This window comes from Hemitrygon akajei, chromosome 9 (assembly GCF_048418815.1).
Source record: "Hemitrygon akajei chromosome 9, sHemAka1.3, whole genome shotgun sequence".
NCBI lineage: Eukaryota > Metazoa > Chordata > Chondrichthyes > Myliobatiformes > Dasyatidae > Hemitrygon > Hemitrygon akajei.
Window position 1 is genome coordinate 136,917,284 of NC_133132.1, and position 17,730 is coordinate 136,935,013.

At 40.9% G+C, this 17,730-nt stretch overlaps 1 protein-coding gene and 1 long non-coding RNA gene across 11 annotated transcripts in view; one reads left to right on the top strand and one right to left on the bottom strand.

The window, feature by feature from the left end:
* Window positions 1-4,793, bottom strand: part of LOC140733560 (uncharacterized) — a 38,258-nt gene extending 33,465 nt beyond the window's left edge. Inside the window, exon 1 of the long non-coding RNA XR_012100313.1 lies at window positions 4,651-4,793. This is a non-coding gene — a long non-coding RNA (uncharacterized lncRNA). The remainder of the gene's footprint in view (window positions 1-4,650) is intronic.
* The window catches only part of otofa (otoferlin a), a 360,719-nt gene that overhangs the window by 337,531 nt on the left and 5,458 nt on the right, over window positions 1-17,730 (top strand). For 8 of the 10 annotated variants that reach the window (XM_073057032.1, XM_073057037.1, XM_073057038.1 and 5 more), the window contains exons 43-46: window positions 2,752-2,850; window positions 9,132-9,373; window positions 15,089-15,267; window positions 15,389-15,489. In XM_073057032.1, coding sequence (XP_072913133.1) covers window positions 2,752-2,850; window positions 9,132-9,373; window positions 15,089-15,267; window positions 15,389-15,489 — 621 coding nt within the window. Of the gene's footprint in view, window positions 1-2,751; window positions 2,851-2,935; window positions 3,035-9,131; window positions 9,374-15,088; window positions 15,268-15,388; window positions 15,490-17,730 lie in introns of all 10 variants that reach the window. The other 2 variants (XM_073057034.1, XM_073057035.1) reach the window with 1 other exon arrangement.

Below are 17,730 nucleotides of genomic sequence, written 5' to 3' on the forward strand. Positions count from 1 at the left end.
AAATTTCCGATCAAAGTAGATTATCTTTCTTACAGATCATGACCGCTCTCTGTGCTGTCGTGTCTGAGGTTTACTTTGCAAGATTTAAACTTAGCTAGACAAATAACATTATGCTCATTTGTTTTTGTCATATTTCTTCGGCCTTTGGGTCCCTGTGTGAACCCTTGCCCGTTGGAACACAATTTGAATATTAAGCAGCAGAATCTCACTGTTTTGGCGAATTGACAAAATGTAAACCCCTGTCGCCCAGGCCCAGCGTCATGAAAATCAGAACATTTTCCTGAGTGTATCATACATGCCTCAGAGTTCAAAAATAGAGATGACATCACCCCACAGTGCAATGATGAATTAGAAACATGAGAACATATATTCAGTAGTAGGATATTTAGTCGCTCCAGCCTGAGCTTAAGTTCAGAGAGGTTATGAGTGATGTGGCTACACTTTTCCTCATATCTGTTAATACCCTTGGTTTAAAAGTGGCAAAAACAGAACATCAGATGCTATTTGCAAAAGAGAGTCTCAAATGTCCACAATGCTCAGAGTGCAGAGAATACTTTTAATTTCAGATCTGAAAGACCCCTAGATGCATCTTCAGACTGGAACCTCAATCAGTGGACGAAATACTCCTTTTTATCTTGAAAGCATTAAGAAAATCTCCTTTGTATTACTACATTCCAGGGATTACAATGTTTGCTTGTTTTATCACTCAGTGTAATGTTGTTTAAGAATCCTGTCTTGTTTAACACTTATAGTTTCTTGAACAGCCTCTGGTATACTCCAGTATACGTGCTGTAATCATATCCTTGTTTTACGGTTAATTGTTTCAGACAATGTCAGGTTAATTGATTGAGTGTGAATATTGTTGTTGCATTTCTCCATGAAGTATTTGTGAATATGTGAATGGAATCCTACTGTGCTGAGAAGACACAGTGCCAAACATTAGTGCTGAATTACCATCAATGCAGATAATCTATTGCCCCTCTAGGGGATATTCTCTAATGTTCTAAAAGAGTTGTCCCTTAGATATTTTCTTCACTCAGTTATTTATTCTTGATTAACCTACTTGTCCTAATTATAAGGATGAGAAAATATGAGAAATTAAACTTTGCTGAGGTTCATTGACGGTGTGGCTATTGTTGTGTGTAGTCATTGAACATGACAATTTCTGCAATTGCTTTCTAAAACAAAAACTCTGATTATTAAGCAAGATAATACAAATACTGTTTTGCAATGATAAAAACTTGCTGAACTTTGAAGAATCTGAAGGATGAAATTTTCTCCAATAAGAGTCTAATCAGTAGTAGACACAAAGTACACTGCAGATGCTGTGGTCAAATCAATACATACAAACAAGCTGGATGAACTCAGCAGGTCAGGCAGCATCCGTTGAAATGAGCAGTAGTCAACGTTTCGGGCCAAGACCCTTCATCAGGACTGAAGAAGGAGGGGGCAGGGGCCCCATAATGCCGTCATCAACGATGCCCTTACCTGCATCTCCTCCATTTCCCACACTTTGGCCCTCACCCCATCCTCCCATCACCACAACAGGGACCGTGTCCCCCTTGTCCTCACCTACCACCCCACCAGCCTCTAGATCCAGCATATTATCTTCCGCAACTTCCGTCACCTTCAACAGGACCCCACCACTAAGGACATCTTTCCCTCTCTACCCCTCTCTGCTTTTCACAGGGATCATTCCCTCCACGACTGCCTGGTCCACACATCCCTCCCCACAAATCTCCCACCCGGTACTCATCCCTGCAAGCGTAAGTGCTACACCTGTCCCTACACCTCCTCTCTTACCACCATTCAGGGCCCCAGTCCTTCCAGGTGAGGCAACACTTCACTTATGAGTCTGTTGGGGTAATCTATTGCATCCGGTACTCCCAGTGCGGCCTCCTCTACATCGGCGAGACCAGACGCAGATTGGGGGACCGCTTCGTCGAGCACCTCCACTCCGTCTGCCACAACAGACAGGATCTCCCGGTTGCCACCCACTTCAACTCTGCTTCACATTCCCATTCAGATATGTCCATACATGGCCTCCTCTACTGCCATGATGAGGCCAAACTCAGGTTGGAGCAGCAACACCTCATATACCATCTGGGTAATCTCCAGCCCCTTGGTACGAACATCGAATTCTCCAACTTCCAATAATTCCCTCCCTCTCCCTTCCCCCATCCCACATTCACTCTGTTTCCTCTTCTAGCTGCCTATCACCTCTCTCATGATTCTGCCTTCTACTACCCATAGTGCTTTCCCCTTAGATTCCTTCTTCACCTCTCCTGCCTACCCCCTCCCTGCTTCCCCTCCCCCACCCCTTGTTCTTTCCGCTGATTGGTTTTCCACCATCCCTCCACCTTCTTTATGGGGCTCCTGGCCCCCTCCTTCTTCAGTCCTGACGAAGGGTCTCAGCCCGAAACGTTGACTACTGCTTATTTCAACAGATGCTGCCCGACCTGCTGAGTTCATCCAGCTTGTTTGTACATGTTAATCCGTAGTAGAGTTATGTCCAGCAAGATTACTGTCTCAAGAAGTCAATATAGTGCAAATCAAAGGAACGTTCTAATAAAACCTTGTTTCAGTTCCTCACTTCCCTTGAGTACTTTTCGGTAACCCACCTTCAACTGAAAACACTTGGAAGCTTTGTAGTACCAAGTTAATTCCAACAGAGAGAATGCAGCTTGATGGGTGTGCAGTCATGTTACATGTGCCCCAGCATCTTATCCTGCTTTCCTTCCTCCCTGCCAGATATGAGCTTAGAGTGATAGTTTGGAATACAGATGAGGTTATCTTGGAAGACGATGATTACTTCACTGGAGAGAAATCTAGTGACATTTTTGTCAGGGGGTATGTACATCTGTGTGACCTGTGTGGGATTTTGAAGTGTGTTTTTGTTTGCTCATTTTTCTTTGTTGCTTTTGTTGTTAACCAGTTATGAACTGCGTGTTATTATTTGGAACACTGATGATGTTATTCTTCAAGATGATGCTTTCATGACAGGAGAGAAGATGTCAGACATCTATGTCAGGGGGTAATGATTCAACTGCATGGCTCATCTCCCCTCTATGCTGAGCAATCATTCATTTCCCACCCTGTATGTCTGCAACATAGCGATTTGCAATTGCACTTGACTCCATTTCACATCCATAGCAAGCATATTTCTAGTTCTAGTTCCTCCGGTAACTTGTGTAAAGTGTAATGTAGTAAGAAAAAGGAAAAAAAAGTGTAATTTCCTATCTTACAAGGTCATTTTTTAGAAATTTTGTTGTAATAGAACTCAACTCCTGATTGAACTGATACCTCCCTCTGTAGGAAGGACAAATCCATTTAGAGTTAGAATGCTATTTCAGAAGAAGACTAAATAAGTTAAACTGAGATAGAAGGCACTAAAGAGTATGGAGGAAGACAAGCAATTTAGCTCAATAAGCATGTAAATAACTCTTCCAATATATTTAGGCATCTAGGAAGTATAATGTGATGTATTTATAACCCTCAGAAGTTTTCATATTTTCTCCTCATCAGCTATTTCAATTGCTTCCACCATTTGTCAAGTCATTGAATTTAGCCTGGTTCACATTTGAGGAATTCACCTGACATTCCCAGTTTTGGCTCACTGCCTGCCCTCTCTTCCCAATCATCCAACAAAGCCTGTTGATTCTCCTCTCTTTTCTTCTTTGTGCAAGTGTATCTCAACTCTGAAGGACCTCCTTGACTGCATCCCCTCACATCATATTGAAATTAGACATATTTCAATTTAAAAGTTTGACTGCAGAATTTTTCTTGTCCTTCTCTATTACTAATCCAAACTTTATGACACAAGATTATTCTTATTGAAGATCTTCTTAGCTCTTTTCATTCCTCTTTGCAAGTTCAGTACCACCTCCTTCTTCGTGGGCAAGGAGATATTGGTCAGTCATTCACATATCAGAAATCCCTGTTCTTCCTTTCCCTCTATCTTGATCTTACCCAAATTAGTATTTGATGCTTGCATTCTCCAAATAACAACACTCTATAGTTCTAACACAAATCAATAATTCCTCTGCAGATTTACCGATTTGCACTTCCCTCACCATCTGATGGCTAATAAAACATTCTTGGTTGAACAAACACAAAACAATCTGCATATGCTGGAAATCCAAAGCAACATACACAAAATGCTGACGATCCGTAGGCATAGGCAGCATCTATGGAAAAGAGTGAACAAAAGGATCTCGGCCTAAAACATCAACAATTTATTTTTTTCCCATAGATGCTACCTGGCCTACTGAGTTCCACCAGCATTTTGTGTGGTTGCACAATCATCCCGTCTTGGCTTTTTAAATCCAACTAAGTGGATTTCATCCACTTTACCATGGCAGTAATCTCAATGGTAGCTCACTCAGCTTTGACACATCCCAAACCTACCCTTGTCTACCCTATGGTCTTTCTTAATCTGTGACTGTTCGGTATAGTACTAATTTCTTCTATAATGCTATCCAGCATACTCATTTTATTGTACCTTAGCCAAATTTACATCAATATACTGTGGCCTATCACCTACCAAATTAGATGCAATCATCTACATTCAAAGTAGTAATAGTTCTCAATGTACCTGAATTGATTCTTTCCTACAATATAGTCCAAGCCTTAAATAATTGTATCTCTAACCTGTGAAGCACAAATTCAATGAAGAGATTGTTATCTTCTTCTCAAGTCCATGTCCCCCACTGGATCACTGGCTTCTGACAGATCCTTCCTCTCGCAAGGATGGGTCTTTGGAGCTTCTGATCGCATTCCTCTAGCTCTAGATTGTTATGGGATGGGGTTGCTCACCCCATGCCCAAAAGATTGTTATCCACGTCGTTTTTCGGTACTGAATGTGGTTAACTGATTAACTCAGAAATAGCAAGTACCTTGATAAGGGTCAAGTCTGGCAATGTGTAATCTGAAAAGAACTAAAAATCTGGTTGGTATGGCATCACTGCTAACTGCATTTTTATGTGCTTTAATGTTTATTTCCTTCAGTGACTGCTATATTAGTGTTTTTTCTTTGCAAAATGAATGCAAGCTTTCTCATGCATGACTAATGTTCAAATTAATTGTGCTTTGAAAACTGCTGGCTTATTACTATTTTTAAAAAGCTTATAACAAAATAACTGAAACATTTGCCTGCGGGTGTATGAGGGCTGTAATGTCTTTCAAGTTAATTATCTGGGATCAGTAAATCCTGCTAGTATCTTTATGAACTACATGAATTTTGGCTCTTATTAACTTTGTTTTGTAGCACTCCTTGATGCACCATTGCTCCAGGTTGTTCAAAACTTTAAGAGTGTCCTTAGATCACTTTCATTACTAATTCCAACAGTGCACATTGTACAAACCTATTTCATTACTAACAGTATCTTATAATAGCTACAAAATGTAATTCATAATGTGCCTATAGTGCATATAAAAAGTATTCACCCCCTTGGAAATTTCATGTTTTTTTTGTTTTACAACATTAAATAAGAGTGGATTTAATTTGGTTTTTTTGACACTGATCAATAGATCAGTGTTTCTACACACTGGCATCTTGTGTCAAAGTTAAAACAGGTCTCTACAAAGCGATCAAAATTAATTACAAATACAAAATAATTGATTGCATAAATATTCACCCCCTTCAAGTTAGTATTTAGTAGATGCACCTTTGTCAGCAATTACAGCCTTGAGTCTGTGTGGACATCTTCAAGGAGCAGTGTCTCAGAAAGATAGTGTCCATTATTAAGAACCTCTAGCACCCAGGGCATGCCCTTTTCTCACTGTTACCACCAGGTAGGAGGTACAGAAGCCTGAAGGCACACATTCAACGATTCAGAAACAGCTTCTTCACCCCGCCATCCGATTCCTAAATAGACTTTGGGTGTATTTAAGGCAGAGATTGATACATTCTTGATTGGACATGGCATCAAAGGTTACAGGGAGAAGGCCGAGAACTGGGGTTGAGGAGGAGATAGAAAAAAGGATCAGCCATGATTGAATGGCAGAGCAGACTTGATGAGCCAGATGGCCTAATTCTGCTCTATGTCTTATGGTCTTATAGTCTAATGTTGTAAAATAATAAAACATGAAAACTTCTGGGGGGATGAATAATTTTATAAGCACTGTATACTCAAAATGGTCTTTGTTCACAAGAAAGTTTATTGTAAATAATTGACACATGTTGATCATAAAATCATAGAATGGCTACAGCACAGAGGGATTATTTTGCCCATCACATCTGATGCAGCTCTGTAGCTGACCAATTATAACCAACCAGTGCGTGTGTGTGCGCCCTTAACTCCTGGTGGAATCGTCAGGGCGCCGTCATGACAAGCTTTTTGCATATGGCGTGTCTTGGGCATCTGAAACCTCTCCAGGTGTTTTTTTTAAAACGAGGTCAAGTAGCTCGACACTCAACGTGAAATGGAGCTGGCTGGATTCGAACTCTGGACCTCTCGTCCCGAAGTCCAGCACTGATGCCACTATGCCACCAGCCGGTTAACCAACCAGAAGAAGCATAAAAATATATCTTCATTAGTTATTTTCTTCCTCTCTGTCAGATTTCAGCTTCCTGCACCCCACACTCCTCCATGAAATCCTTTCTGTAAAAGTCAGCAGTGACCCCTTTCCCAAATGTCAACTGTCCATGTAACGAGAACAGACAGGATGATTCATCCTGAATATTTTTGTTCCTCCTTGTAGGTGGCAGTCCAGCCAAGCCCAGAAGTCACTCAAATAAACTATTGCATCCTACAGTTCTGTGACATATCACGCTATTTTGGAGCCATTACTTCTCAATAAAATAGAAAAATACAGATGTTTTCACGTGTAGGCCACTTTTTAGACACTCTCCAATTGCATCTGAATGCCAAGGGCACTAAAGGAGGACTTGCTGAAAGGCTTTTGTCTGAAACATTTATTAAATAAACAAACATTTTGCAGAAGATATCGTAACGTAATTCATAAAACAACCATGTAAGTTGGTTCCCAAAGTTTTGTTTTGTTTTTGGGAGTCTGGATGAGAAAGAAAACAAATATGTGAGTATTCTGACTGTCAGTTAAGTTTAGATCGTTTATTATACCCAAGCAACAAACATGTTCGGAATGTACTTCCCCACTCTACCAGCTGCAGAAAGAGAATGTCAGGAAACCTAGAGGAAATGACTTTGTTAATAATGAAAGGAGAAATAAGAACATCAAAAGAACTTTAAAAAATAGTGCCATTATGTCTGTTTCAGCTATTGCAATGATGTAAACATGTTCAATACCTGTCATGGGCATGTTTATGTAAGGAAAATTGCTACATTGCTTGCAGCCAGTTCTAGTCATGCATGAGTATGTGCAATACGTCAACCAATAATGCCATCTGCAAAGAGGGGAGGCTGAGTTAGTGAGATTCAAATTAGTTTAAAATCTACTTTTCCATGTGATTATCAAATATCTGCTCAGGTAATTTATCATTCTCAACTTCATTAATTTCATTTATTAATATTTTATATAATATTTGAAAAAGTCAAGAAGATGATTAATCACAGGATCCTGTTGTGAAACCAAGTGCTGTAAGCTGTTTTTCCTTTTTACTTTGTCAATAGCTGCTGGGACAAACTATGAAACTGCCAGTTTTTGTTTATTGTGAAACCTTGATCTTAATTGACACATGAAATGTCTTGGGCCTATTAATTATTTTTAAGTTGTTTGACATCATAAAAACTTTGGGAAGGACAGTATGTTTTGTAAGTCTAGTTACAGGTACAACCTCTAATTAACAGTTTTGTAAGTTAATGAGCAATATTGTGTATTTTATATATTCCTACTTTAACAGTATCCTTATTGAGCTGTGTTTTTGAATTTATGAACTGTGCATTGATAAAATGAGGCACAGGATGTGAAGCTCATTATATTTATATCCACAAGATATCCTTGAAACACTGCTTTAGGGAAAACAATAGCCATTTAAACTCAAATGTATTGGGTTGTTGATCCCATGACAGGACAGATCTTCAGACATAACTGTCATTGGATATCAATATACCACAAGAAGCACATTAATATATTTCAGTAATAGAATGTATAGCAGTCACTAAAATCATGCTAGACCCAAGACCAAATTGGGAAATAGTTATATACCATACAACATAACGTTTTCTGCAAATGTGGCATTTACCATGGGGAATGCTTTCTTATTATCCTTAGTCACATACTCATCAAATGAGTGGCAACCTTCCCCATTCATAAAAAAATGCCCAATTCATAAGAGGGAGCCTTCCTGGGCACACATAGAGTAGTCATCAACTGTCTGCACGCACAGGGAACTAGCCAAAGTGGCAATTCCCATGTTCTGACTTTCCAGCTGGTCTTCTTTAAAAATCAAGTCAGATGAAATCCTTTCTCCAAGAATAGACTGCCAAGGGACATCTGTTCCACTGGTAACTCGCTAACTTGCAGATGTGAACTTGCCACTTGTCCATTGTGACATTGTGTAACGAGCTTCCAATGATGAAGAGTTTGCCCAAAATGTGTAGAATTAATACTTTGGCAGCTAAATGTTGGAAAGAACTCACCCTCTTAGAAATGGCACACTATGGAAGGTTTCTGAGAAGTTTGCAGTGAGTTCTGAAGGTGCCCAGTAATGTCTCTCAATGTCAGGAAAGTGGCTCCTTTAAGTAGGAAAAGCATGAAACAGAAGAAATGTTTCAGAGGTCACAGCTTTGAATTCCAGTTTAAGTCCGAAAGGGAGAAAATGGTGTTGTGTGATTAGTGACATCTTTGGATACACGGCTGAGACGAGTAAAATGTGAAATGGATGTGCCAGACCAATCTTGTGATGAGCAAGATATCTCAGTAAACAAATCTCCAGCACAACCTATGTCAGGTTCACATTAATTCATACATCTGCAAAGTATCTCTTTCTCCGCAATCCAGTTGGGTAAATATTTTCATCCAAGAACATGAACAAAATTAATGCTAGTTCATTAGTTTGAAACCAGGTTGATCTTTAGACTATTCCCAACAGTGAAGACTAGAAATCCAAGATCCAAGGTACAGACAGAGATTTGTTTTAGTCTGGATTTCTTTTGACTGGTTTAAAGTTTTTTGGTATTAACCATTCTGCTGCTGGCTGCCTCTTATAGCTGGCTGAAAGGGCAACAGGAAGACAAGCAGGACACTGACGTGCACTATCATTCACTGACTGGCGAAGGCAACTTCAACTGGCGGTTCATCTTCCCCTTTGATTACCTGATGGCTGAGGAGAAGATTGTCATGTCCAAAAAGGAGTCCATGTTTTCTTGGGATGAGACAGAATACAAGATACCAGCACGCTTGACTCTGCAGGTCTGGGATGCTGACCACTTCTCAGCTGATGACTTCCTTGGTAAGATGAACTATCATTTAGAACCATAGAATTTTTCTTTTACCATCTTGAGTATTAAATCCAGACACATTTGTACATTTATGTTTATCATTAAGAAAAACTCTCCTACTTTGAAACAGAATGAGGGAAATTAACCAATCTCCTTACTTGCCCCAACTTAAGATAAATATTTGACATCAATGATGTAATGCATGATGTAATGTAATGTAATGCAGTTTCAGTGTTACACAGTGCAGAAACAGGCAATTTGCCCTTTCCTCCCACTCACACCATGTCCAACCCAACAAGTACCAATCTATACTAGTCTGATTTACCTGTAGCTTTCTCTGCCTTGATAGTTCAAGTACTTTCATAGATACTACTAAAATGTTCCGAAGGCATTTGCCTCTAGCACTCTCAGGTGGTGGTTTCCTTCTGGATGTTAAAAATCTTTAGGCAATTCCCTTCTTAGTCTCCCATCCTTTATCCTAAACCTATGCCCTGTTTTTTGAAACCATGGGTAAAACTTCCTTGCAATCTAATTTTTCATTCCTCAGTCAGGTTTTCCTTCAGCCTTCTCCATTCCAAGGAACATAAATTCTGACTAAGGATCTAGTGCTTTCCCGGTGTATATGACAAATAAACTCTTCTCAGGCTTCCAGCTGGCACAAGTATTGATTTTAACTGGCATTTGATGACAAACTCCACAATCTTCATCAGTGGTGATGCCTAGGCACGTCTAGCCGGGTGGCATATATCCATCCCTCCCGATTGGTTAGTCCTCGACTAATCAGGTTTCCTCTGTCCCACCTTGCTTACAGTTGAATTCCAGTTCCTACTTGGAGCGAAACATTCATCTTTGTTAAAATTCTTTTCCTCTAGTTTTATTTCAATGGCTTCTTTCACCAGGCGGTCCCAAAAACCATTGGCGTGGCAAAGTAATTTTGTGCCATCTAAGTCATTGCGACTGCAATGTTCTGCTACTGTCAATTTCTCTGGGTACTCAAATGATTGCACCTCTGCTGCTCCTTGATGCAGGTTTCCACCATGCATCCCATCTGGCCAATATAAGCTGCTTCACATTCACAGGGAATCCTGTAAATGCCATTCGCAATGGCAACAGGATTGATTTCAACAGTACAAAGCTACTGTGCTGCACCAATGGCTTTTGGGATCACTTGGTGAAGGAAGTCATTGAAATAAAACTAGAGAATGAGAATTATAACAAAGATAAAAGTTGAGGACTAGCCGATCAGGAGAGACATGCCTAGGTATTATCCCTGATGAAGATGGCAGAGTTTGCTGTCCAAGTTGCATGCCATCTTGGACAATGACTCCCATCCACTCCATAATGAACTGGTTAGGCACAGGTGTACATTCAGCCAGAGACTCATTCCACTGAGCGTCATAGGAAGTCATTCCTACCTGTGGCCATCAAACTTTACAACTCCTCCCTTGGAGTGTCAGACACCCTGAGCCAATAGGCTGGTCCTGGACTTATTTCCACTTGGCATGATTAACTTATTATTATTTAATTATTTATGGTTTTATATTGCTGTATTTCTTCACTATTCTTGGTTGGTGCGGCTGTAACGAAACCCAATTTCCCCTCGGGATCAATAAAGTATGTCTGTTTGGCATTGAAACATCAGTTACAAGTGATACCTATACCCAGCTGGAAGCCCAAGAAGAACTTATTAATAAATCCAGACTATTCAATCTTTCCTCAGTGAACAATACTCCATCCTGAGCAAAATGGTGGTGAATCTCCTCTGCACCCTCTCCAGAACAATCACACCCTTCCTAACTCCATAACTCCAGTTATGACTTTATCAATGTTCTATAATGTTGAACCATATCATCCCATATGCCTTTGCCGCCAGACCTGCCTGTGCTGCCACTTTCAAAGGTCCTTGGAATTGTACATCAAGATCTCCCTGTTCCTCAATATCCCCTAGGGCCTTATCGTGACTGTGTATAGACTACACTTACTAGTCCCCCAGAGGGAATCCCTTCACTCTTATCAGACTAAATTTTACCTGCCACTGCCTTACCAGTGTTTACCAATGCTGTGCTGTAAACTTAGACTATTCCTGTCAATGTCAACAGCACCACTAATTCCTGTGTCATCTGCAAACATTAAGACAGCATCAGCAAAGATTCAATGCATATATGCATCTTCAAGCCTCAGGAGCTTCAGGTTGGACTTTATTCCCTGGAACATAGGAGACCAAGAGTGACCTTATCATAAGGTCATAGACAGTATGAACACATGTAGTCTTTCTTCCCAGGAAAGGTGAACTAAAAACCAGAGGGCAGAGGTTTAAGGTGAGAGATGAAAGATTTTTAGAAGGGAGCTGGGGGGCAACCTCTTCATGCAGAGGGTGGTATATATACAGAATCAGCTGCCAGAGAAAGTGACTAAGGCAGGTACAATAACAACTTTCAAAGGACGGTAGGGTAAGTTCATGAATAAGAGGGTTACAGACCAAATGGGATGAGCTTGATGGGCACAGTGGGTAGTATGGATGAATTGGGATGAAGGGCCATTTTCTATCCTGTATTACTCTATGAATCCTTAATGCCTCCAGCACACGTGGTCTCTGTATTACATCCTTGTGATCATCTTCTGTGTGTAACATTTAAGAGCCAAACAAAGAGAAGCATCGCAAAAGCAATGTCACCTCATGCCTTGGTGTTGTAAAACTTCTGGGTAAAATATATTACATAGGCTGTAGAGATGACCACTGCCAGTTGCGTGGCCTATCCTAGAGATCAGGAAACATCTGCACACCATTTCAGTTGAAGACCTTTTGTCAGAAATGAAGAGAGAAACCCAGTTAGCTTTATTTTTGCAGAGAAGATGGGTGAAGAAAAGACAGGACAAAGGGACAACGTTACAAAAAAATTCTGGTTAATAGGGTCAATATAGAGAGATAACAAAGAAAAGGGAATAAATTGTCATAAAGTGCAGGTCATAGTTATTGTTGAGCTTGAAATTAAAAAAGGGAATCAGGCTGCATCTGTAGACAGAGTAATAGTCAATAAATATTACAAATTGATAACCTTACAGTAGAATTATACAAACAGAAAATCTCGATTACCTGAAATTGTTCAGTTTGATATTGAGACCCAAAGGCTGCAATATGCCCAGAGTAGAAGCCTTTTCTGGAGCTTACCACATACCTCCTTGAGACCAGACTAGGACATTAGTCAGAGTGGGAGGTGATGAAGAATTAAAGTGACCAGTACCTGGAAGCTCAGGATTGCTACCAAACACTGAAAGGAAATGCTGCACAGTCACTTAATCTGTATTTAGTTTCTCCTGTTCAACGGAGACACATCATGAGCACTAAGTGTAGTACAGTAGACTAGAGGAAATGCAATTAAATAATTTCTTCACCTTATAGAATGGTTTGATTCCCCAGATCATGAGAAGGGCTAAGTTAAACGAGCAGACATTGGTTCAGCTGGTGTTGCATGGGAAAGTGCCATGAGAAGAGTAGATCAGGGCATCGTAAAGAGCACAGTTCCTTTAAGATGTTAGGAGCAAAGTAGATCACTGGTTTTGTGATAGAATCTCATCGAAGGTATCAAACACCGCAAAGGATGAACCATTATATGCAAAGGATGGTGCAGCAGAAAATGAAGACCCTGGAAAACAAGTGAGAACAGAGGAGCAGAAAACTATACGAGATGTAGTCCAGAGCTCTTTCCAATGCAGTGGTTAAAGAGGAGGACATGCTAGGGGCAACCTGGGTGGGAAGATATTACCGAGGGAGAGGAGTGAGGAGAATGGAATAGATCCTTACATAGAGCAGGGAGGGAGGAAGTATTTACTGAGGAAGCTGTAGGAGATTGTGAGCTTCAAATAGATTTTGGTTAGGAAGCTGTTCCCTGAGGTGGAGATAAGGGAATAAAGCAGAAAGAAAAGGGAAGAGTCAGAGGTACAGTTGAAGTCAGAAGTTTACATACACCTCAGCCAAATACATTTTAACTCAGTTTTCCACAACTCCTGACATTTAATCCTAGAAAACATTCCCTGTCTTAGGTCAGTTAGGATCACTACTTTATTTTAAGAATGTGAAATGTCAGAATAATAGTAGAGAGAATGATTTATTTCAGCTTTTATTTCTTTCATCACCTTCCCAGTGGGTTAGAAGTTTACATACACTTTGTTAGTATTTAGTAGCATTGCCTTTAAATTGTTCAACTTGGGTCAAATGTTTTGGGTAGCCTTCCACAAGCTTCTCTCAGTAAGTTGCTGGAATTTTGTTCCATTCCTCCAGACAGAACTGGTGTAACTGAGTCAGGTTTGTATGTCTCCTTGCTCGCACATGCTTTTTCAGTTCTGCCCACAAATTTTCTATCGGATTGAGGTCAGGGCTTTGCGATGGCCACTCCAATACCTTGACTTTGTTGTCCTTAAGCAATTTTGCCACAACTTTGGAGGTATGCTTGGGGTCATTGTCCATTTGGAAGACCCATTTGTAACTGAGCTTTAACTTCCTGGCTGATGTCTTAAGACGTTGCTTCAATATATCTATAAAATTTTCCTTCCTCATGATGCCATCTATTTTGTGAAGTGCACCAGTCCCTCCTGCAGCAAAGCACCCCCACAACATGATGCTGCCACCCCCATGCTTCACGGTTGGGATGGTGTTCTTCGGCTTGCAAGCCTCATCCTTTTCCCTCCAAACATAACGATGGTCATAATGGCCAGACAGTTCAATTTTTGTTTCATCAGACCAGAGGACATTTCTCCAGAATGTAAGATCTTTGTCCCCATGTGCACTTGCAAACTGTAGTCTGGCTTTTTGATGGCAGATTTGGAGCAGTGGCTTCTTCCTTGCTGAGCAGCCTTTCAGGTTATGTTGATATAGGACTCATTTTACTGCGGATATAGATACTTGTCTACCTGTTTCCTCCAGCATCTTCACAAGGTCCTTTACTGTTGTTCTGGGATTGATTTGCACTTTTCGCGTCAAAGTATGTTCAGCTCTAAGAGACAGAATGCATCTCCTTCCTGAGCGGTATGGTGGCTGCGTGGTCCCATGGTGTTTATACTTGCATACTATTGTTTGTACAGATGAACGTGGTACCTTCAGGCATTTGGAAATTGCTGCCAAGGATGAACCAGACTTGTAGAGGTCCACAATTTTTTTTTCTGAGGTCTTGGCCGATTTCTTTTGATATTATTCGTAAATTTCTGACCCACCGGAATTGTGATATAGTCAACTAAAAGTGAAATAATCGGTCTGTAAACAATTGTTGGAAAAATTACTCATGTCATGCATAAAGTAGATGTCCTCAACATCTTGCCAAAACTATAGTTTGCTAATATGAAGCATGTGAAGTGGTTAAACAATGAGTTTTAATGACTTCAACCTAAGCGTATGTAAACTTCTGACTTCTACTGTAGATATGTGAATATGAAAGCAGGATTGAAATTGTCAAGCAAAAGCCAAGGAATTTCCAAGTTCTGTAGAAATGCAGCAAGCAGTACCAATACAGAATACCGGGGGAAGAGCTGAAGTTGCAAATTTAGTGGGATGGTGGGGATAGTCAGACTGAAACAAAAGAAACATTAGTTTTAACACTGCATAAGTTCTGGAAAGCATGCAAGAATGTTAACTTTAAAGTGAGTATTTAGAAATGCAAATGAAATAACGTGGAACACTTTCCTTCAATTCAGTTGTGACTCTCCCTACTGGAATGTTTTTTTCCCCCTGACAGGTGCAATTGAATTGGATCTGAACAGGTTCACCCGAGGAGCAAAAACGGCCAAGCTCTGTACAATTGAAATGGCTACAGATGAATCTTCATTCCCCATTGTCTCCATCTTTAAGCAGAAGAGGGTGAAGGGTTGGTGGCCTTTTGTTGCCAGAAATGAAAATGATGAAATGGAGCTTACGGTAGGGAGTTTTGTCTTTTTCGGGTTTAGAATTATCACTTGCAAGCCAAAATTGCCGTGTGGACAGGGATGTGGATGTGTAAGTCATTGCAATCTTCAAATCAAATGCTTTATGGTTCCAGGGTAAGGTGGAGGCTGAGCTGCACTTGTTGACAGCAGAGGAAGCTGAGAAAAGTCCTGCAGGCCTGGCTCGAAATGAGCCAGAACCACTGGAGAAGCCAAAGTAAGCCAACCATTCTAGTCTAGTTCATGTCTCCACAGTCCAGATCAATATGAAACATGCCACTTCAAGATCCAGTTTCCCTGATAACTACATCTTCATGAAGTGTATTAAGCTGCAGCTCCTTGACTCATATGGGAGATTAAGGAGGTCACAGATAGGAGCTACATGGAGGGCATCACCCCTAGCTTGCAGGAGTCAGGTACCTGGGTGACTGTCAGGAGGAAAAGGGAATAGGCAACCAGTGAGGCCATTCCCTTCAAAAGTAAGTATACAGCTTTGGATACTATTTAGGGGAATGATCTACTGGGGGAAGCCACAGCAACAGGGTATCTGGGAAGTGGGGGAGGAGTGCAGCAGTGATCGGGGATTCCATAATTAAAGGAGCAGAGAAGAGATTCAGTCACCTGGATGGTATGTTGCCTCCCAGGTGCCAGATATGTCTCAAGTTGGGTCCACAGCATTCTAAATGGGGAGAGTGAGTAGCCAGAAGTCATAGTACATATTGGGACCGATTCCATTGGTAGAAAAAGAGAGGAGGTCCTGAAGAGAGAATATAGGGGGTTGGGCAGAAATCTGAAAAGCAGGACCTCTAAGATGTTACTCTCTGGATTACTGCCTGTGCTATGTGCCAGTGAGGGTAAGAATAGGATGATTTAGCAGAAAGGTATGTGGCCGAGGAATTGGCGCAGGGAGGCAGGGTTTCAGATTTGCAGATCACTGGAATCTTTTCTGGGAAAGGTATGACCTGTACAAAAAGGACTGGTTACACCTAACTCAAGAGGGTGGGGCCGATATCCTTGCAGGCAGATTTGCTAGAGCTGTTGGGGAGGGTTTAAACTAAAGTGGCAGGGGGTGGGAATTGGAGTGATAGGGTTGGAGAGGGGGTAGTTGGTATACAAGTCAATCCAGAGTGTAGTAAAACTGTGAAGAAGGACAGGCATTCTGATTCTGGTGATAGAGCAAAATTGCAGTAAATGGGATGAGGGTGAAGTATAACATGGGGAGCAAAATGGAAAGGGTGAAGGTGTAATATTTGAATGCACACAATATATAGAATAAGGTAGATGTTCTTGTAAACACAGTTAGAGATTAGCAAGTATGACTTTGTGGGAATCACTGAGCCATGGCTGAAAGAAGATCACAGTTGGGAACTTTAATATCCAAGGATACACATAGTATTGATAGGACAGGCAGGTAGACAGAGGGGATGGGGTGATTCCGTTGGTAAAAAAAAAAGAAATCCAAATCTTTAGAAGGAGGTGACATAGCACTGGAAGATGTAGAATACAGTACTTGTAGATAGAGTTAAGAAACTGCAAGGGTAAAAAAATCCTGATGGGAGTTATATACAGGCCTCCGAACAGCTGTCAGCATATGGGATACACATTCAAAATTCTAAGTACGTATACTACATACAACCTTCAGATTCCTCTCCTTACCAGCAACCACTAAACAAAGAAACTCAATAGAACCCGTTAAAAAAGACTGTCAAACACCCAATGTGCAAACAATAAAAGTAAGCAAATAACATTAAGAAATGAAATTCATAAAGGTGAGTTCACAGCCATAAAGTCAGTCATCACTGCAGCCAAACCAGGAGCCCATTAGTTGCAAGCTACAGCTTTGGTCCAGCACAGAAAAGAGTAAACATCACAGAACAGTGAGCTGAACACTGGCCTATCCCTCACCTCTGGCCTCAAAGCCCTGACCTTTTCAATATGGCAATGCTTAAATCAGCCAAACCTTGGGCTCCCAAGACCTGCCGGCTTGATTTGGCCTATATCCTATCTTTACAATTCGGCCCAGTTCCACCAACTCAACTCTGCCTTGCCTCTGTTCTGAAGTGCCTCCAAGACCACTCCAGCAGCCAAACATTCGGGCAGGTAGCGTTGAAGAAGCAGGGTGTCTGTAGAAGGACTTACACTGATTGGGAGAATGGGCAAAGAAGTGGCAGACTGAATATAGTGTAGGGAACTTGATGGTTATGCACTTTGGCAGGAGGAACAAAGGTGTAGATTATTTTCTAAATAGGGAGAATGTTCAAAAATCAGAGGTACAACGGGACTTGGGAGTCCTCATGCGGGACTCTCTAAAGGTTCATTTGCAGGTTGAGTCGGTGGTAAGGAAGGTAAAATGTTAACATTTATTTTGAAAGGAATAGAATGTAAAAAGGAAAGATGTAATATTGAGGATTCATAAGGTATTGATCACATCACAATTGAAGTATTGTGAGTAGTTTTG